Source organism: Clarias gariepinus, chromosome 14, assembly GCF_024256425.1.
Source record: "Clarias gariepinus isolate MV-2021 ecotype Netherlands chromosome 14, CGAR_prim_01v2, whole genome shotgun sequence".
In the NCBI taxonomy this organism is placed as follows: Eukaryota; Metazoa; Chordata; class Actinopteri; order Siluriformes; family Clariidae; genus Clarias; species Clarias gariepinus.
Window position 1 is genome coordinate 30,575,131 of NC_071113.1, and position 22,034 is coordinate 30,597,164.

Genomic DNA, 22,034 nt, shown 5'->3' on the forward strand with positions numbered 1-22,034 from the left:
TCGATTTATTTTTTATTTTATTTGTATAAAATGTTTGAGCAGACATCTAACATGGCCATACAGAAGTCACAATAATCCTGTTTTTACTGCAGCCAGTCTATTAAAGTTGATACCAAGGCACTGAAGTTTTTTCAATCAGAGATAGCTAGCTTGTAATCATTTATTCTGAACTTGGATAGAACATTACTATTATAATTGTGTTTTTTTTTCCAGATCACAAATCTGTAACAAAACACTACATACTGACAGCAAGAAAGAAAAAAAGCTTACAATCATTTTATGATGTTCAGTAACTCAGTGTAGACTGCTAAAGCAAAGCTAAACCAATAGATGTACAGAAGTATTAGGACAATATGACATGAGCGATGGTGCTCCCTGTGCGGTAAACTGGTGATGTCACTAATGGGGTCTCTCCTACAGAAGAGTCCTGATAATTACAATCAGCTTGTTTAGTTAATGGATGGACGTAAACTCATGTAGCAAATTTCTGTACTGGACATTTCCATTTCAATTCTATTTTATTACTTTTACAAAGTGTACATTTTACAGCCAAATATTTTCTATACTGTATAATATTTATAATATTCTTATTTCATATTTTATACTCCTTATTTGAAAATCTTCTTTGTATACTCTATTTTTCTTTTTTAATATTAAATAAACTTAGTTTACATTCTTTATTTAAATACTCCATTTTCTTTAATTTTTTAGGTCATGGGAAGTTGTTGAAACATTTCACTGTATATCATAACTGTGTATGTGGCAAATAAAATTTTAATATGATTAGATTTACATGATCTTCGAGACACAATCGAGCTGGCAGGGATTAAGCGAGTTACGCCAGAGTACTATAGAATGTAAGAATGTCATTAAAACAATGAGTTGTTCACGTGTGTGTGTGATCGGCTTTGATAAGCTGCTCAGGAGAGCTCACGGGATTCAGTGGTCAATCAAACAAACAAACAAACAAACAAAAATACAGAATATTCAACAATAACTCTCCTCCACTTTATTCACAGTAAAAACAGAAGAGCATTCAGGACCTCGGTCAGGGCTCACTGCTGTAAGGAGTGTTAGAGGAGGTCGTTTATACCTTACAGACATTAGTGTCTTTAACGAGGGGGTCCACCACCATAGTGTCCACCGTCTCAGAACTGATGAGGAGTGAACTCACACTGTACGTGTCTATTCTCTCGACTGCTGGACAATCTCACACACAATATTTACACACAATGACTTCTCAAGTTCTCAGTTATGCATACGGGTTTTTTTATGCACGCGTAAATACATACTGTATGATACTTCCTTGTATTTGGTTCATTTTATTTTATTGTATCCTTCCCTCCTGCGTGTCTTCTCTACTTCGTACTTGTGGTTGTTTTGGCTTCACTGCTGTTTACTGTCTAAACGTTTCTCTGGATTCAACCTTATCCTAATTGTCTTTGTTCCAATACTTTTGGCCGTACGATTCAATGTCAATTGAATTCAAGGGCAATTACTGCTTAGACGTATAGGGTCGTTTAATAATGTCATGTACGATGTAAGGGAGTGTTACTCGTTAGCTGAAATGCTTTATGTGCTTGAAAGAACAGGAAATTAATTAATTATTGATTATTTTCATTTATATTATTAAATTATAATATGTGACGCACCACACGGATTGCTCAAAAATTTTCTCTACACCTGTATAGTGACAATAAAGAATCTTGAACTTAAAGTAAAAGGTCGTTTAAAACAAAAAAACTAAACTAAAGAAAATGATGTGGATTACTGTAACGTCGTCTCCTTCAGATTGTATTTTATTTTATTTTTATAAATAATAGATAAAGACATCTTCCCACATGCAAATATCTCTAATATGAAATTAGTGTTAAGGTTGGAGATTATTAAACCCATTTCTGAATATGTTTATTGATTTGACGTGGATTTGTCTCACACCGGTGAGAGTCACGTGATTATGTTTATAATAAACAGATACAGTACGTTAGTGTGGATCAGGTTCCTCCACGTTATAACGGAAACAAAAAGAAATCACGAAATCTATAAACACACACCTGCTGCATTCTGACATTACAGCCTGTGTGTGTGTGTGTGTGTGTGTGTGTTCAGGAGTCGTACTCTTGCCCGATGTACTTTGCGATGGTGCTCAGCTGAATGTTGCTCGTTCCCTCATAGATGGTTCCTGTGACAAAGCGCGCGCACACACACACACACACACACACACACTTGTGAGTAAATGACGGTGTGTATTGTGCTGTTACAGGAACACGATCTGCAATATGGTGGTGTAATGAAGCAGAGCTACTGTCACCTTTGTGGTGATTATTTTTACCACAACAGCACGACCCTGAGAGTGTGTGTGTTTGTGTGTGTGTGTGTGTGTGTGTGTGTTGTACACACTCACCTATCTTACAGTCTCTGTAGTATTTCTCTATAGGATAATCCTTGGTGAAGCCGACGCCTCCCATCCACTCGATACACTTTGATGTAGTTAATGTGGCCACCTGCACAGCGCACGCACACACACACACGCACACACACACACACACACACACACACACGTCTCCGTCACTCCCTCCATCCTCCTTTTCTCTCTCTTTATCTCCTCCACCACTGTCTTCCATCATCTCTCCCCTCGTCTTTCTCTTGTTATTTCCCATTTTTTCTGTCTTGTCTCTCATCGTCTCCTTCACGTCCTTATGTCTTCCCGGTCCTGTCCCCTTCCCCTCACCTCCCCCCCTCATTTCTTTGCTCTTTCCCATATTTGTTTATCTCTTTCTTCCAGTCACTTTTCAGTTTCCTTCACACTTTCTTGTTATCCCCCCCATCTCTATTCCCTTCCCTTTGTTCTTTTCCTCCTTCCTGCCCTCCCGTACTCTGACAGATGTGCGGAGGGAACGACACATAACACACATAAGATGTCTATAAGTGGAGTAGTGGGTGTAGGACAGATGCTGAAATGATGGATGATAAAGTTAATGTTGTAGTAAGTAAACGAGTGAGTGTGTGTGTGAGTGTGTGTGTGTGTGTGTGTGTGTGTGTGTGACCTCTGAGGAGAAGTACTTGGCCATGCAGGCCTCTTTAATGAAGGGTCGCCCCGCCTCCCTCAGCCTCGCTGCGTTATAGGTCAGCAGCCTCGCCGCCTCCAGCTGAGTCGCCACCTGAGAAATCTGATGCTGCATCCCCTAAAAATAACACCGCAGTGTCAACACATGTAGCATGGAGTGCTGGTTACCCACACACACACACACACACCACGTCAGACACAAACACGCCAGGCTGGAGATACCTCGAACCTGGTCCAGGCCTGGGGGTCTCCAGTGACCGAACCCACATACTGTACCACGTGGCACTTGTGAAGACAGGACTAAGGCCTTCCTTGAGGGTCCCAGGGGGCTGGGGGCGTGTCCTGCCTCGTGGGAGAGGGGGAGTCGCCTTTGCTGAACATCATATAGGTACAGTACAGCGGACAAAGTGTGTTTGGGGTCATCAGGTGGGAGGTCCTGACACTCCACCATCTACTGGGGGACTGTAATATCCACTGGGACACGTCTTCACCGTCTTCTGACCTCCACCGACGGTCCACCGGCTCCACCACATGTGATCTGTGCGCGAAGCCCGGTGAGTCAGGTGCAGGCTGGATGGTGAGGGTGTGGCAGGAGGGGCGTGGCCTATGTCTCTTTGTGAAGGGAGGGCGGAGCTATGAGTACATAAGTGTTACACCTGGAGGGGTTTGTCCAATTATTACTCTGTGCTGCAATGAGTCTTGGAGACAAAATGAAAGGGAGCAGCAAGACTGTGTGTGTGTGTGTGTGTGTGTGTGTGTGTCTGGAGATCAGAACAAACTTCAAAAAGATGCTTACAAAGAAAATAAAAGTGACTCTCAGTCTGCTTCCTGTCCTTCACATGACAAATTCATCACACCACACTTTTTTAGTTTTTACATCATTCCATGTATTTTATTATTTCTGGCTCGTTTGTTTTATTTTTTCCCTCTTTATTTCTTTTAATATTTAATTATATTATTTTATTTAATCTAAATAAGTACTAGATCATTCACACCACAGACAAGTAACACTTCAGACATGTTTAGATTTTGCATATGTTCATGTGTGTGTGTGTGTGTGTGTGTGTGTGTGTGTGTGTGTGTTACCTGGAAGTCAAAGATGCGTTTGCCGAACTGGACCCTCTGCCTGGTGTAGGGGATGGTGTGGTCGAAACACCCCTGAGCTAAACCCAGCATCTGAGAACACACAGATCAAACCGGAGCACAGGAAGTGTGTTTACACGGCAGAGTGAGAGAGCGGATCAGAACCGGCGTACCTGAGCGGATCAGAACCGGCGTACCTGAGCGGATCAGAACCGGCGTACCTGTGCTGCGATACCGATCCTGCCTTCGTTCAGCATCCCGATGGCGTATTTATATCCCTGACCCACTTCACCCAGGATGTTCTTCTCGCTCACCTGCAGCACGAGAAACACACACACACACACACACACACACACACACACACACACACACACACACACACACACACACTGTCTCAGTGCCTACATTCTCAGGGATGGGTGTTGCCGTAGTCATGGTGCATTAATGCTTTGTAGAGATGTTGTGTGTGTGTGTGTGTGTGTGTGTGTGTGTGTGTGTGTGTGTACCGTGACATTGTCAAAGTTGAGTGCGCAGGTGGATGAGGCTCTCAGCCCCAGTTTGTTCTCCTTCTTGCCGATGTGAAGCCCCTCTGTGTCCCGATCCACGATGAAGCACGTGATCCCCCTGTAACCCTGTCACACACACACACACACACACACACACACACACACACACACACACAGCTGTTTTGGAAGGTTTCAGTCACGACTGCCCATTTGTGTGTGAAGGTTAGTGTGTGTGTGTGTGTGTGTGTGTGTGTGTGTGTGTGTGTGTGAGCCTCACAGCTGAGACGTCTGCATTAGCCATGACCAGAAACACTCCTGCGTACTCGGCGCTGCTGATCCACATCTTTGATCCGTTTATGACGTAATGATCACCGCGTTTCTCCGCTCGAGTCTTCAGAGAGAAAGCGTCGCTCCCGGAGCCGGCCTCGGATAAACAGAAACTCCCCACCTGCAGGAACACACACACACACACACACACACACACAGTTCGTCAGTCTGGGCGAAGGAGGCGTGGCCTCTGTGTGTCAGTCGGTGCATGGGGGCGTGGCCTCTGTGTGTCTCTCACCGTGTCAGAAGCGAGGCGTGGGAGATATTTCTTCTTCTGCTCCTCGGTGCCCAGTTTAATCATCAGCGTGTTGATCAGCGTGTTCTGGATGTCACACAGCACCGATATGGACGGGTCCACCTTCGCCAACTCCTCAATCACCAGGATGGAGGAGAAGAAGGAGGAGCCTGTACCACCATACTCTGTGCTTATCTCAATCCCCATCAACTGCAACACACACACATACACACTTATCAGCACTAACATGTTGGTGTAGTGGGTCCTGTAACATCTGCTGATCTGCAACACACACACACACTCACACACACTGACCCCCTGCTGGAACAGAGAGCTGAGCACCTCCGGCTCCATCGTCGAGGTTTCATCCATCTGAGACACAAACGGAGCGACGCGCTCCTGAGCGAACCTCTTCACTGTTAACACAAACACACAGGACGAGTGACATCATTGGTAGGTCAGGGGTAGCTCAGTGGTTAAGGCATTGGACTATGGGTCAGAAGATCCCAGGTTCAAACCCCACAACCACCAAGTTGCTCAACTGCTCAGATGTGTAATGAGATAAAAATGTAAGTCGCTCTGGATAAGAGCGTCTGCTAAATGTCTAAATGTAAATGTAATTGTATTAAATAAAGATTTAAGAAGCTTCCTGCTGGATGGATTATTGACAGTTTGATTTCTGATGGATCCTCGGGCTGCTGCGGACACGTTCGCTTTAACTTCCCGTGTTTTATCCCGTAGCTTCACATCATAGATTTTTATTACAACTACGGTTTCGCAACATGAGAGACAAACTGGTTTCAAACTTCACACAGGAACAATAAGCAGTTCAGTTCTCACTTTCCTTTTTTTAGAGTAATTCATGCCATGTCATGCTTTCATTTGTTTCTTCCGCGCACTCTGTCTGTGGACGGTAAACATCGCGTGATTAAATCTGTTGAGTGATGCGTTAAGTCCCGCCCACCTCGAGGGAAAAGCGCCAGGGTACTGGAATATTAATTATTCTCATTTATTAGAAAAGCATCAGGGTTCAGGAAGAACTGTTACTCAGCCCAAGTTCATTTAGTTACGCCTGATGTACGTCATGCAACGACACACACACTCACCCCCCCCCTCCCCTGAATTGAATGATCTGATCATATACATTAAGTCTGTGTATATATATATATATTATATATATAGGTTTGTGTTTATACTTGTCCTCACCCGTTTCCCTCATCATGGCCTCCTCCTCGGAGAACGTCTGTAAAGGAGGACATCCGGCTGCTGGAGAGGAGAGGAGACGCAGAGACGGCCGGCAGGAAGCCCATGGCGGGGTCAGCTGTCTGCTCACCTACAGACCACACCCACAACACGATAATGAGAACACAGACACTCTCGGTCTCTCTTACACTCAGACACTACACACACATGTTCCCATGTTCTCATTTATCTATTTCTAACAATGTTTTAAATAATAAAAATAATTGTCACATAATAAATATATCTGAAACTTTGTCACATATCATACATCACAATAATTCTAATTAAAAAAAATATATTTAAAAAAATTTATAATTCAAATTTAATAATTCAAAATTAAATTTTCATTCAAAATTGGCTTTGTAAATGTACTTTGCACAATAACTAAGTTAAATATAACGTAGTCTTTTTTTGTATTAATAATATAAGAGAACAGGAAAAAAAATCAGACACGAGAATAATCACGAGATGTAAACAGTGGGAGAGGTGTGACCAAGACACACATTTACTTTAGTTAAAAAATAAATCATAGAAATGTAGTAGTTTATTGTTCCATTTATTAAATCTGATTTTGATAATAAAAATATACGTCTTTAATACTAAAGGAGTGAGATACACTGAGGGGATCGAAGAGATGACATTTTAGGAGAGTTGGAAATCTTTTCGTCTTCTCATACCCGGCAAAGTTTCATCTACAGTGTTACAGAAGGAGTGTTTGTTATATACAGCGCTCACAGGGGAAATCATGCAGAGGAACATGGTATTAGTGCTAAAAAGTTTCTCACTTAAAAGAAAAAAAAAGTTTTTTATAATGCTTAACGCTTCTTATCTTCTGATCCATGCTTTGTTTTTTTGTAAATATGCAACACATTTATATTTTTATCAGAAAAAAAATACACATTTCACACCCTTTTATATTTTAGTGGTTTTTTTTATTCAAATCTTTTCTTTATCTTTTTTATTTTGATCTTAACTGCCATTCAGATGAAACTTGGCCAATTTAGATTTCACATGAAAAGACATAAACCTGAAAAGTGTATTATTATAAAATGCTAAATTGTTAAGATATTGCTACACGAATGTGACATGGTTACGGACACTACAGATTTTTTTTGGGAAAAACAAAAATCCTTAATTTTGCGCAGAATGATTATAACGAGAGTATAACGCTAAAAAAATGGCTGTTTTGGAGGCACATATAAATTTCTCTCTTAAAAATGGCTGAAGCAGCTTGAAATTTTTAGGGGAGCGAGATTGGACACTTCCATGTTGCATAAACTTCAGAAGGAGCCTCTTTGGCCACACATTTTCTGTATTATATGTATAATATACTGTATGTATAAAAGATAAAAAAGTAGGATCTTATGTTAAAAAAAAAAATACTTCTAGGAGGGATAATCTAATCTAATCTAATCTGATCTGATCTAATCTAAGATACTCAGAGCCCTAAATGATCCATTACGTCATCAATGTACGACACCAGCCACATTTGCAACTTCAACTGCTAAATCGTAAAAACACACAGTTATTAATCTGTAACAAACGTAAAGAAAAGAAACGGACAATGAAGTGAAGTATTATTAATTTGACTAGACTTGTCTGTTAGACTTCAGGTTAGTTTAGACAGCAAATAAATAAGAAATAAAGCAATCTGATCTATAAAATCACGCCATTAACGTACGTTACACTCATCAGCATTTTTATAAATGAAACTAATTAATGATCAGCGGTTACATGTTTTATATGTAGCCGGAACAACAACAAAAAAGCTCCAATTCATTTATTCACCTTTCCGAAGAATCTGAGCAAGGGCGCCGCCATTTTGCTACACTTGTTTACATCCGGGTTCTTCCTGTCCGTCGTTTAAAAGGTTCGGGTGAAACCGCGACAATTATGATATTTATAAATTTGTATATATACACCACATGTTAAACAGTATATTTCAAAAGCAGAATAAAAATATAGCGTTTTTATTCGTAAAAGTTCAAGTGGTCCGTGGATAGAAGACCCTTGTCTTTATTTTATTTTATTTTATGTAGGAACCTGTTTTATTTTATCACCGGGACCAAATTTAGGTTTACACCAAAGTAGGTGCACCACTTTACACACCCGTAGTCGTGTCAATACCGCCTACTATGTTAGGATTGGCTGGAACCCAGAAGACGCCCAGACGCTTTGTCCAATCTGATTGTGGGATAAACATTTTTGACCAATCACCAAGCTGCAGGCGGGGTTTGTCGGAAAGCGGGTACGGGAAAAAACAAACAGGTTTGTTAGCCGTTAACGCAGGTTAGCTACACTATTAGCTTAGGTTTTTGTGTGTATTGTTTGCGTTTGGTTACGGTTTATAGCAGTTTTTGTTGGAATTATATAATAATGTAACTTCGTGTTTTTCCTGTTTGTTTTATTTGTACTTTTAAAATTCATTTTAAAGCATTTTGTTCCATTTCTGTCCGCTGCTAAGTCACCTGCTCACCGAAACACAGGTAACGTTCAGATATCGCGATTTATTCTATTTTTCATTAATAAATCAAATACGTCGTCTTAATCAGGTTAAAAGAATCATCAAATAATTTTTCAATAAAAATCACTTACATTTTTAAAACGCTTGCTAAATCTCAGGAAAGAAAAGCACAAATGTATTAATTTTACTGCCTATTTTCTTTTTTTTTTTTTTAATTAGTCATTAATTAATTACATTAAAAAATCAATTATTAAAACAAATATGCATATATATTTGATTTAGTGAAGAAAAATAAAACATTATTTTAAATCCAATACATTCCATATAAGGAGATGACAATGATGCCATTTGAGTGACGTTACTTCCATATTGCTACGTAACCACGCCCACTTTGTACATAAATTTGTACATTAACTGGTTTAAACTGCATGTGTGTGTACGTGTGTCAGATCGGCGTAGATGCGGATCGAGCGCACAGGTCTGGCAGCGCGTCCCGGTTGGACGATGAACGAGATGAAGTCGGAGCCTCTGGACTTTGTGAGAGATTTTCAGGAGTACCTCGATCAGCAGACACATCATGTAAACGCGCTCTCGTCTTCTGTGAACGGGGACAAAAGTGATGAGGAGCTGCAGGCAGGTAAGAGACGGTCGGAAACAGTGGTATCAAAAAGTTTCAAGACTAGTTTGTAACGAGCCAACAGATGGCAGCACAAATCCAGCTCAAAGGTCGCTGTTTTGACACCATTATGGAGATCCAGCTCGAATCGCAGAAGGTGCTTGACACGCCTTCACCATACTCCCAGGACAGATTTCAGTAGTGACCGGAACACTGGGAGCGTTGTATTTCTGTGCAAAGGGACTACTCTGAAGGTGGTAGTGTATAAACCTAGATACAGCCTTTTCTGGAAAACAGAGCTAATCTTAAAACTTTTTGATACCACTATCAAGATGCTGCCTTGGAAGCCACACCTTCCAAATTTTTTTTTTTTTTTGGGAGGGGGGGCGTGGCTGTGTAGTGAGCAGTGATGATCAGGGTGGAGTTCATGCTTCCTTTGTGTGTGTTTAGGTGAGTGTGAGATAGAACACAATGCAATGGATCACCTGGCGTCTATAGAGGTACGTCTGGACACGGACGGATTTGAGAGGACGCGAGACGGAAAATTTAGGTGTCGCTTCTGCAATTACGCCAGCAAGGGGCAGGCTAGAGTCATCGAGCACATGCGCATACACACAGGTCTGAATTCTTTCTTTTTTTTTCCTTTAAAGAGTGTGAAAAATTTTACACGATTGTATGTTAATTTTGTCCTTTCTATCTTTCTTTCTTTCTTTCTTTGTGTGTGCGTGAAGGAGAGAAGCCTCACCGTTGTCAGCTCTGTCCGTTCTCCTCGGCGTACGAGCGACAGCTGGAAGCACACATGCGCTCACACACGGGTGAGAAACCGTACAAGTGCGACCTCTGTCCGTTCCGCTGTAACGACCGGAGCAACCTGTCTCACCATCGCCGCCGCAGACACAAACTCCGCCCCCTGTCCAACGCAGCTTCGACACAGACCAAACAGGAACCGGTGATCATCTCAGATGACAAGCCTCGCCCTCTTTCTCGCCAGGCAGCCAATCAGGAGCAAGACAGCGGCGACGGGTTGCGTCCCAGTACACCGAATCAGGCTATGGAGGGTTACGAAAAGGAGGTCAAAGGTCGCGCTCTGACTCCGCCCTCACAAGACCCTACCGCAGACAGGCTCCTGAGCCTGGAGTCGTCCCCGGCGCAGCCCAATGCGCAGACGCTGTTCTTCTGCCCGCATTGCCAGATTTATTTCCTCGATAACGTGCTGTACACCGTGCATATGGGTTGCCATGGTTACGACCAGCCGTTTCAGTGTAACGTCTGCGGCGTGCACTGCAGCGACAAGTACGACTTCACGTGTCACTTCGCTCAGGGACAGCACCGCAAGTGACACCCGCGCACACGTCTGTCTCCCAGAAAAAACAAACATTTTTAGGCATCCATATACACAGACACGCCCACTTTCTCTTCTATGGTCTTCAAGCCACACCCCCTCCCTGAGCTGTTCTCAATATATTTATTAGTTATCGTTTCAGGGACTCAAAGCCACACCCACCTTCAGTCGTACTCATTTAAGTTCTCTTCATGTAAAGACCACACCCTCTTTCTATTCTATGTAGTTTAAGCCACGCCCACAGAGAGCTCTTTCAATTATTTTAGTGACATGCCCACATCACTTTTTTATGGTATTTTAACACCACATCCACTCAAGCATTCATATTTGTATGAAATGTGAAGGACACACCCACTTTTCCTTTTATGGTCCAGTATTGCGTGTGAAGGACACGCCCACATGGAACATGATGATCTCAGTGGTTAAGATGTGATCTTAAGGTCCCAAGTTTATACCCAAGTAGGTTTGGATTCATCACATCCATATTTCATCCATAAGTCCTCTAACTGTCCCATGCATTATATAATTTAAAGGCCACCCCCATTTTTCCACCATTTATTTTATAGTCTTAAAGCTACACCCACTCAGAACTCCGAGCCACTCTTATTGCCGTTACAGTAATTTGAAGACACGCCCTCATTTTTTCTCATCTGAAAGCCACGCCCACATACAATTAGCTCATTTATAGTTTAATGACACCCACTTTCTGTTCTAAGACATTACACAAAACTACAGTTTCACCAGTACTCCGTTAGGAGCTGCGTTTATTTATTATTATTTTTTTTACTATATAGTAAATATTAAAAAAGACCATGCCCCCTCAGAGACTATTGCTTCTGTTTAAAGAATTTTACTGTTTATGGATTTTAAACCACACCCAAAAACTATTAATAATAATTATAAAAATTTATAGAAATATAAACCAACTTTATTAGCCTGTAATTAGAATCTGGATTTTAACTGTTTCTCATAACTATTGCAATATTTATAATAAAAACATGTTAATAAAATGATTTTTTTAAATTGTATTTGTAACAGTTTAATTTTAATCCCTTTTATTTTATTTTTTACATTCTATTGGTTATAAAACTTTCTAACAGAAGCGTTTTTTGTACAAAAATCTTTTTTTTTTTTTTAAAAGTCAAGGAAAATCTGTTTTCAGTTCTTTTCAGTGGTGTAGCATCATGTGGGTTTTGAGGTTGATTTAAATATCACAATTACATTTTATACACAAATAAAAATAAAGCTGATAACTGAACATGATAAAGAAAAAAATACAATAAAATACAAAATGTCATCACAAAGATATTTATAATTATGAGAAATAGTGAAATTAAAGTAGTATTAAAAGTATATCAAAATGATTAAAAAATAAAAAATATATTAAAAAAAAAAAAAAGGAATATAGTTGTTACCTATTATAATTTACAATAGAACTCAATTTTAATGAGTATTAGTGAGGTATTTAATGCGCTTGTAATTTACGATAAAACATTTAAGTATTTAAGACTCTTATTACGATCATTAATAAATAAGTAGATCTAGATTTTTATTTTAAGGTAATAAAGAGAAAAGTGAGCTTGACTTTAAAGCAGAGCTAAAGAGAGAGAGAGTGTATTAATGGTGGAAGTGAAACTTATTTACTGACAGCGCTGGGCGAAGTACACAAATCCTATTCTTGAGTAAAAGTAGAGATATCCCAGGTAAAATATTACTCAAGCAAAAGTAGAAATCCTCTATTAAAATGCTTACTTCAGTTAAAGTACAAAAGTACTCAGCTTCAGATTTACTTAAGTATCAGAAGTTTTGAGTGTTTATTAGCTCACAGTAACCTTTTTTTTTATAGTAAGCCTCTCTCGCTCTCTCATGGACGCAGTATTTAGTCTGCAATGTCACTTCTGATTTTACATGATTAAGTATTTCACAGAGGAAGGCAATTCATGCCTTTATGCATAATATTACAGATTTAATAACATCACACCACCACGGTTATGGAACACAAACACCATTTTAAAAATAGTTTACCAATTTATTATTTGGTCCACAGTAGTGTAATTAACACGGGTGAAAGTAGATTAAACTTTAGCGGTACTTAGTAGCTAAAAGGTGAGGAGAATAAACCCTGGAGGTGGTGGACAGTCCTGAGAAACTGTCCTTAAGACGCCATAATGTTATCAGATGTGTGAATGTGGGTTTTGTCGGACAGCTGCTCTCTCCTCAGTACTGCGGACCGTACAGACCTACTCTCACCCACGCTGAGACACACTGTTAGTGTCATTAACCACTGGACAACGCCTGGGACACGCCCACTTATACACAGAGTTACACCTCACAGGATTTTTATCTATATGCTGTCTATTATCAGCACTAACGCCTAATCAGATTACTCGGATGGAACAAACTGCCGTGTGATTATGTTTCTGGTATAAAAGTACAAAGCAAGAGATATAAAGCAGGAAAATATTAGAAAGACATTAATGTTTTTTGTGTTACGATTGGTTAGATCGTTGGTGAGTGAGAACTATGAGCCAATCATAAAGAACGTGGGCGGGACTTAGTGTAAACTGTAGTGATTATTTTTAGGACTGTTTAATAAGAACTGTTTATTTATTATTAAGTCTCAGCATCAGTTCGAGTCTGAAATATGTTTTACATGAACTTTTAAAATAAGATTATGGATAATGATAAGGATTACTTTGCCAATGGTCGGTGAATAAAGAACAATAATATGTATTTTTATATTTTTACCTCCCGTGTCACTTTACTGACTGCGTATAGTATTGAATAAATAAAACAGAAATATTTATACATTTATAATAAAACAAGTTTTATTAGTGTTATTATCTTTGATATCTTTGACTTTTTCAGTACCAAAATCATAAATATTAGGCAAAAAATTCAGGCTTTAAAACCAGACAATTTAAGTGATACAGATGTTAAACTAACCATCACATTAGAACCTAAAATACTTTACTCCCCTTGAAGACAATGAACTAATTTCACTCATCTCTTCTGCAAATTCATCAACCTGTGAATTAAATACATTTATCCCGAGACATTTTCTCAAGCAGATAGTACCAGCAATAACAGAACCCTGCTAAAAATAATGAACTCTTCACTCAGCAGTGGGTTTGTTACTAAATCTGGAACACTGGTCTCTGATCAGGGTTACGTCTCTGCTTGTATACCTCGACCTCCATTAATTATAGTGCTCTCCTTCACAGATTAGAAAATGTAGTAGGATTTAAGGGAACCAGGGCATCCGTTATCACCCAGATGAGGATGGGTTCCCTGGTGAGTCTGGTTCCTCTCAAGGTTTCTTTCAATTACCATCTCAGGGAGTTTTTCCCTCAGCACCGTCGTCCTCGGCTTGTTCATCAGGGACGATCTGATCATTTAATTCATACACATTTTTCACATTTCCATAATTTTCTTTTGATTGTGTGAAGCTGCTTTACGTGAATGACCATTTATAAAAGCGCCATACAAACAAAATGTAAATAAATTAAATTAGTTGAGGACTCAGTGCTCTGTTCACGTTTATCATGTTGATGTAAATCAGTCAAAGGCATGACAGCAGACAGGACACACTTTCTGCTCTCTCTCCTCAGATAGCGCTCGTTTTATATTAACCTGATCATAAAGTCTCTATAATCATCTCTCTGTAGATTCCTATCAAAGTTATTTTCAGTAAAGTGAATTAACGAGTCTGATTGAGTAAGAAGCACAGCAGAGACGTCGTGATTACGAGTTGGGCGTGGAACGTACGCCGTGTCGCTCCATCGTCACATGCGTTCTGCGAGTAAACGACCCGGTCGCCATGGTGACCACGCGCTCCACACACACACACTCGTCCTGTTGCAGCTGCTGGAGAACCTGAGCTCGGAGCTCCTGCAGGAAGCGACTCTTCTCCTCGCTCAGGGCTCTCGCCAACGACTTCAGATCCTCAGCGCTTTGTGTGCATGCTACACACACACAAACACACACACATAATCATCATCATCATCAATTCAGTGCTGTGTGTAATCCTGGCCTGGTCAGATTAATTTCCTGTTGTTACCTCTGGCTGTGATCATGGCCTGAGACACGAGTCTCCTGCACACCTGATCCACCTGGTGCACCACACTGCAGGCACACAGCTGTCTGTCTGCCTCCTGAGAGCCGCGAGGGGAGGGGGCAGGACAGAACTAATTAATTATTTTATTACAACATTAAACGAAAATGTGTGTGTGTGGAATTACCCTCTGTTCTGAATCATCCTGAACTGGACTCAGAGGATTTTCTACTGCTGAAAAAATCACCTGCAGCAACTCCTGTCTGAAACACACACACACAGACACACACACAGTGTGTAAAAGTTTATTTTACACTCAGATCTTCTATTGAGTCATATATGTGTCAGTTGTACAGGAGTGTGAGACTATATGTGTCGCAGAGGCGTATGTGAGTATGTGTTATACAGGTGTGTATATAATGGTGTGTGTTGTACAGCTGTGTTTAACTGTGTAACAGTGTTTGTGGATCATACAGGTGTGTGTGTGTGTGTGTGTGTGTGTGTGTGTGTGTGTGTGTGTGTAACAATCTTTGTGGATCGTACCAGTTGTGTGTGTAACATTGTGTGTGTCATACATGTGTGTGTGTGTCACGGTGTGTGTCGTGTCCACAGTCACGCTGTTTTTCTCCCACGGGTTCTTCTCCGAGTTCGGAGGCTCTATGCGCTTGGCCATCTCAATGATGACATCATCCGATACCAGCTGACCTCTGACCCTGTTTCTATGGAGACACAGCTCCAGTGGACAGCGCAGGTAGAGCTGACAGAACCCCGCCGAACCTGTGACCAATCAGAGCACGAACTTAGCCACATACACACATTATTATAAAACATTATTATTATTATTATTATTATTAACCTTCCCTGTTAGCATCATGCTAATTATTTATTGCTCACGTTGAGAATTTCATTCAATTCCTTTTCCTTATAATAATATAATAATTGTAGATAAAAAAATATGCTAATACAGTGGAACATTTGATTACGAGCATAATTCATTCCGGAAGCGGCTCGTATTCCAAAACACTTGTAAACCAAATCGAATTTTTCCATAAGAAATAATGGAAACTCAAATTATTCGTTCCAGAGCCCAAAAAAATTAATACATAGAAATAATTAACACAAAATATTAAGTAAAAATAAAACAAATTAACCTGCAATTTACCTTTAAAAAAAGTAAAAATAAATCGAGAAGTGTTTTCGTTTATGTGCGCAGGCACTGTGTGTATGGTGTGTGTGTGTGTGTGTGTGTAAAGCCAAAGTAAGAGGAGACTCTTACTTTCAGCCCCTCCCGTCTCCCCCTCCTCATCTTACACAGTAAAACCTTTCTCTCACTTATTTGAATTTTACACAAACACGCATACACAGACATTAACAAAAAGACTGTTTTATCGGAAAAATTAGCAACGAATAAGGATTGAGCGACACACTAACGGAATCACTGCTGTAAGTAAAAATAGTAAAAATAAAAGAAATTAACCTGCACTTTTCCTTTGAAAAGAATCGCGACAGAGCAGTGTTTCTGTGTAGAGCAGAGAGAGAGTGTGTGTGTCTGTGAAGGCGGAAGTAGGAGGGATGTGTGTGGCACGGTGTCTAATGACGCGCATGCACAAAGACATGGAGCAGGCTGAGCCTTGAGAGAGAACATGGATCTTTAGCCTCTCTAATGACACTTGCTTTTGCTGTGTGACACTTATAACACGTGGTCACAGTGTTATAGTAAACAGTACACATGTGCACAGATGTTGATTATACCAGTGAGAGACGCGCACTAAAACCCAGCAGGGGAGACGATTACCCACAATTCCAAGAGATGCAAGAGAGAGAAAAACTGTTGGCTCAGTTGTGATCACGTGACGCTCGGCGTCAAAACAAGAAGCGCATGCGTGATACATGATACTCGGCATTCGTAAACCAAGACAATGCTCGTTTTTTAAGTCAAAATTTATAAAAAAAATCTTTGCTCCTCTTGCAGAACACTAGCAAACCGCGTTACTCGTAATCCAAGGTTCCACTTTAGTTTGTAAACTATAAAAACAATAAAAAATTTAACAAATGTCGCTGCTTTATTATAATTAATAAATATGTTTTAATAATAGTAATAACCATGGTGTGTGTGTGTGTGTGTATACTGTACGCCTGCGCGCGAGCTGAAACACTTGGTATCTCATGCTGTGGTAGTAGAAGTTGTCGTCGAGCAGCAGGACGAGTCTCTGAGGGCTGGAGTGTGTGTCCTGTAACACAGAGTGGATCTGCTGCTCCTCCATGGCCACCTTAAACCGTTCAAACACACTTCCTCCTCCTCCTGATCCGGTGTGCGTGTGAGGTGTGTCAGCGGTGAGCTCCTGCAGAAGACCATCCACACACTCCAACACGGCCTGTCTGTGCTGCTTCCACCCTGTCTGATACACACACACAAACTTAAACAGAATCAGCTCATTAACACACACTACAGCAGCAGATTTTAGATAAACGGGTGTGGCCTGCACTTCTTTTTTATTTAATCTCTAATCTACATTAGTCTCCAGGCTCCTCGTAACAGGAGCGTACCTGTGTCCCCAGGGTATTATGTTCCCATTGGTTAGGGGTGTCTAATAAGGGCAGATGTATGTGTGTGTGATGTGCTTTTAGAGAGAATGGGGTGGCGCGGTGGTGTAGTGGTTAGCACTGTCGCCTTGCACCTCCATGGTTCAAGTTCGATTCCCGGCAAGGCTCGATTCCCGTCTCTGTGTGCACAGAGTTTGCATGTTCTCCCCGTACCTGGTAGGTTTCCTCCGGGTTCTCCGGTTTCCTCCCACAATCCAAAGACATGTAGAATAGGATAATTTGTGTTCTCAAATTTCCCGTAATGTGTGTGCGATAGATTGGCACCCTGTCCAGGGTTTACCCCGCCTCGGGCCCTAAGCCTCCTGGGATAGGCTCCGCCCCTTGTGACCCTGAATACAGGATAAAGTGGTATAGAAGATGAGTGAGTGAGTGAGTGAGTGAGCACCATATAGGTACCATATAACCCTGAGGACACTAGGACCCTGGGGAGATCTGTGTTTAGGGCAAATCAGTTCATCTGTCTCCTGATTGGTCAGAAGTTACCGATTAATTATTTAATTCTCTCCAACAGCAAGTTTACAGCCTGTTACACACGTTACCATGGCAACAGCTTATTCACAGAGACTCGCGTTAAACAGGTGTGTGTGTGTGACGCAGAGGGAGGAAGTCTCCAGGTGTCCCAGCTCTTACTCACCTCTGCACGTGCTGCCTCCTCCTCCTCCTCGTCTCTGTGAGGTGTGTGGAGGTGGAGAGTCTCCTCAGGGAGGAGCTGATCATAAGACACGGTGACGGAGGTCCAGCCGTGTGTGTGAAGGGCCTCAGAGAGAGTGTGTGTGAGGGTGGACTTCCCCACTGCAGGTACCCCGCACAGAACACACACACACACACTCACACCTGCCGAGCTCTGCATGGCTCTCTCACACTCACACACACACCTGCAAGAGAGCACGAGACCCAGGTGAGGCAAAACAGACCTTTTAAGGATTTAAATTTTACCCGCTTAAAGTTCATTCCATTGAAAATGTCAGCAGAGTTCTCTCTCACACACACACACACACACACAACGTGCCTACTGATCGCTCCGTGTTGTTTTCATCGCGCCGAACCCGGAAGTGTGACGTCATCACACTGTGGTCGTTTCCAAACCGCTCCGTTCTCACTTCCCCTTACACTAGGGCACTTCAGGACGCCTGCTGCTGAGGATTTCATTACTGTCTGAATAAAACACGCACAAATTTACAGCACATTTACACTGAATCAATAAAAATATAAAAGTGTAAATAAATCCATTTCCATGTGTTTACGTTTTAGAGCTAAATATGTGTTTAACACGGAGTAGTGTTTATATAAAACTAATATATAGTCTAATAGGCTTTATTTATAATATATATATATATTGCTGATTTTACTCAATTGTTGTTACAGATATTTACACTTTATAGACGTGTCTCTGTTTCTGTGTGTGTGTGTGTAATTTCACTTTACTAAACACAATAAAATTATATATCTGTAGTAATTTGACACTACATAGGGGGGAAAGGACGATTTGAGACGCTGTCTAATTCTTGGCATCTCATTGGCCAAAGTTATACACGTGATGCATGACGTCAATACCATGTGACCACCGGTGTGCATCGCAAAGTCTTGTTTTTTGTTCAAAGACGCTAACTATCTATCTATTATTTTATTATATCGAGGCTTGTTTTATCCTCGCTGGCTGTAATGTTTGGATTGTGTGTTATTGTGTCTTTTTTTATCAGAAAAAAGGAAAGGAAAAACATTTTCTTTTATCGCACTGTTAAATTTTTTTTACATTTTATTTATTGAATTTTTGTTGAAGAAATTAAAAGTTGTACCAACGATGTATTTGGATTTTTTCTACATTTTTATAATAAAATAATAATTAAAAAAAAAATCACGTGATTTTATAATAATAATAATAAGTGGAGAACAAACCCTCATTTTGGCTTTAATAAAATAAAACAAATATTACACACTGGTGAATGAATTGCTATTATTATTAATACTACAATTAAATATCATTAATAGTATAATAATTATATTTAAACATTTTAAAGTAGTTATTAAGCACACATAAGGCAAGCATTAATAAGCCTCCTAACACGTCGTGAAATGAAAGATATTCAAAATAAATAAAGATATTTGCTGTTAATACAGAATCTTCTAGTTCTTTCATGTTAATAAAACACACATTAAAATTGGATTAAAGCGAAAAAGTCACTAGTGGACATGAATCAGCTGATCTTCTCATGTCCTCTGTCTCCTCTCCAGACCTGAGGGTTTATTTCTTTACTCATCTGTGTGACAGAGCCGAGTCTTTTCTGCTGTTCCTATCCCTCACCACAGGGTGGCAGTGTAACCACGCTGTCGAATTCAACATGCTTTAACCTGATTAACCTGATTATTATTATTATTATTATTATTATTATTATTAGATCAGAAATGTTATAAAATACAAAACGTAACACTTTTACATTAATAAGAGATTTATTATCATCTACAATCATGTTGTATTACAGGGTGTCTGAGAAGATCCCAAAAAGAATTAATGTAAAGCTACATCACCTCAACTTTATATATTTATTAGTTACAGCATAAACTCTACAGCTTCACACACACACTTCACACATTTCTCACTCTGTGTATCCTGATTCTTTTCTCTAAATGTTAATTTAGCTTATATTATCCCCATTAGGGCATCAGGCAGGTAATAGAATGCTGTGCTTTCCTCAAGGGGGCAGTGGTGACCTGTGTGTGTGTGTGTGTGTGTGTGTGTGTGGTCTCTTTACATTTTTAAAAGTTCAATAACAAACCACACCCCCTTCATGAGATTGAAACACATAAGCCACACCTCCTTCATTAAGACTGCCACACAGAGGCCACGCCTCCTTAAATGAGACTGACACACAGAGGCCGCGCCTCCTTCACTCAGACTGACACATAGAGGCCACGCCTCCCTCACCAAGACAGACCCACAGAGGCCACACCTCCTTTATTAAGACTCACTTTAATGAGACTGCCACAAATAGGCCACGCCTCCTACCCTCAGAAGGTGTTGAGTTCTCCATATTAGCAGCTCCAGTGATCAACACTCCAGGTTTAAATTAAAAACACTTGAAAGGAACACTTTGGAAGCGTTCCTGTTTCCATAGCAACAACTCACTGACAGTGTTGCGAAGGCTCACGCTATGCATTACAACTCAGTGATTCGATATGGTGAAGTTTTCTGTATATTTTTTTAAAGTATTTTACTAGAGAATCGTCTGCTGTTAAATGGTGACTGGTATCGCGTCTGTTCCAGACGTCTCAGTGTCCGGCTCGTGGTCGTCTCCTTCTGCTGCGGCTTCTTCACTCAGATCTGCGATCGTTACTAACCTAATTCGGCTATAGCAGTCTGGGTGTCTGAATCTGCACCGTTTTAATAATCTGCAATTTATTACGCACAAAGCTACCTTTAGTCTCCTGCAGAGGGCGCTGTGTTCGGCTCGGCTCTAAGGACACGCAAGTATACGTAGGAGTGGACAAGATTCTCTAAACATCATGGCTCGACAGTTTTCATTTTAGTTTAGCGTTGTGATAACGTCTTTGTTTATTCTGGGAACTTTGTACAGACAATGTTCTGATAACAGAGTAACGCTAATCAGTATTAGAGCTAATCTTTAAACTTTGAGCTAATTGTTCTCTCAGAACGTTACAAACCCGTTCTCTAAACAGTCTCTGTTCACTTGGATTGATTTGTCCTGAGGTTAAAACATTCTCTGCTCTGATTGGCTGATTAGAAGTTTACATTTACATTTAGGCATTTGGCAGACGCTTTTATCCAGAGCAACTTACAAAAAGTGCTTTATATACATACTTACACTGGGTTAACTAAGTGCTATTAGTCCAACACAACTAAGTGCTATTAGTCCAACACAACTAAGTGCTATTAGTCCAACACAACTGGGACTTTAGTCCAAGTACTGGGGAAACAGATGCGTCTTGAGTCGTCGTTTAAAGATAGTCAAAGTCTCTGATGTACGGACATCTAGAGAAAGTTCATTCCACCACCTAGGTGCCAGAACAGAAAAGAGCCTGGATGAATGTCGTCCTCGATCCCTAAGAGATGGTGAAATGAGGGGAGCAGTGCTGGAGGATCGGAGGGAACGTGGTGCAGTGCGTGGTGTGATTAGAGCAGAGAGGTAAGTGGGTGCTGGGCCATTTTTAGCTTTGTAGGCAAGCATCAGCGTTTTTGAATTTGATGCGGGCAGCTACAGGAAGCCAGTGCAGGGAGCGGAGGAGTGGGGTGGTGTGGAAGAACTTGGGAAGGTTAAAAACGAGACGTGCTGCTCCATTCTGGATCAGTTGCAGAGGACGAATCATGGACAGAGGCAGGCCTGCCAGGAGTGAGTTGCAGTAGTCCAGTCTTGAAATAACAAGGGACTGAACAAGCACCTGAGTAGCCTGTGAAGATAGAAATGGGCAAATTCTTCTGATATTGTAAAGAAGAAATCTACAAGAGCTAGTAAGGTTAGCGTTGTGTGGGGAAAATGA

At 40.7% G+C, this 22,034-nt stretch overlaps 3 protein-coding genes across 5 annotated transcripts; 1 reads left to right on the forward strand and 2 right to left on the reverse strand.

Annotated features, from left to right (window-relative positions):
* On the reverse strand, positions 1–8,369 carry acadsb (acyl-CoA dehydrogenase short/branched chain). The gene is made up of 11 exons (XM_053511803.1): positions 8,249–8,369; positions 6,425–6,551; positions 5,534–5,634; positions 5,222–5,428; positions 4,934–5,104; positions 4,657–4,782; positions 4,372–4,464; positions 4,154–4,243; positions 3,048–3,185; positions 2,405–2,504; positions 1–2,182 (listed from the first exon to the last, which is right to left on the reverse strand). Exons 1-11 carry the CDS (start codon positions 8,279–8,281, stop codon positions 2,106–2,108), a joined length of 1,263 nt encoding a protein of 420 aa, XP_053367778.1. The 5' UTR covers positions 8,282–8,369; the 3' UTR covers positions 1–2,105.
* Positions 8,370–8,714: 345 nt separating this feature from the next.
* LOC128541403 (zinc finger protein Pegasus-like) lies at positions 8,715–11,876 on the forward strand. Of its 3 annotated transcripts, none has more exons than XM_053511807.1 (5): positions 8,715–8,728; positions 8,895–8,946; positions 9,374–9,561; positions 9,991–10,158; positions 10,272–11,876. In XM_053511807.1, exons 3-5 carry the CDS (start codon positions 9,384–9,386, stop codon positions 10,877–10,879), a joined length of 954 nt encoding a protein of 317 aa, XP_053367782.1. In that variant the 5' UTR covers positions 8,715–8,728; positions 8,895–8,946; positions 9,374–9,383; the 3' UTR covers positions 10,880–11,876. The 3 variants fall into 3 exon arrangements, with proteins under 3 accessions (XP_053367782.1, XP_053367781.1, XP_053367779.1); XM_053511806.1 differs by having other exon boundaries at positions 8,716–8,749; XM_053511804.1 differs by lacking the exon at positions 8,715–8,728 and having other exon boundaries at positions 8,735–8,946.
* Positions 11,877–13,672: 1,796 nt separating this feature from the next.
* LOC128540780 (L-seryl-tRNA(Sec) kinase) lies at positions 13,673–18,429 on the reverse strand. Its single transcript, XM_053510760.1, has 6 exons — positions 18,175–18,429; positions 17,071–17,335; positions 15,512–15,713; positions 15,124–15,199; positions 14,943–15,036; positions 13,673–14,847 (listed from the first exon to the last, which is right to left on the reverse strand). The coding sequence occupies exons 1-6, from the start codon at positions 18,388–18,390 to the stop codon at positions 14,627–14,629; spliced, it is 1,074 nt and encodes a 357-aa protein (XP_053366735.1). The 5' UTR covers positions 18,391–18,429; the 3' UTR covers positions 13,673–14,626.
* Between the last annotated feature and the right edge of the window lie 3,605 nt (positions 18,430–22,034).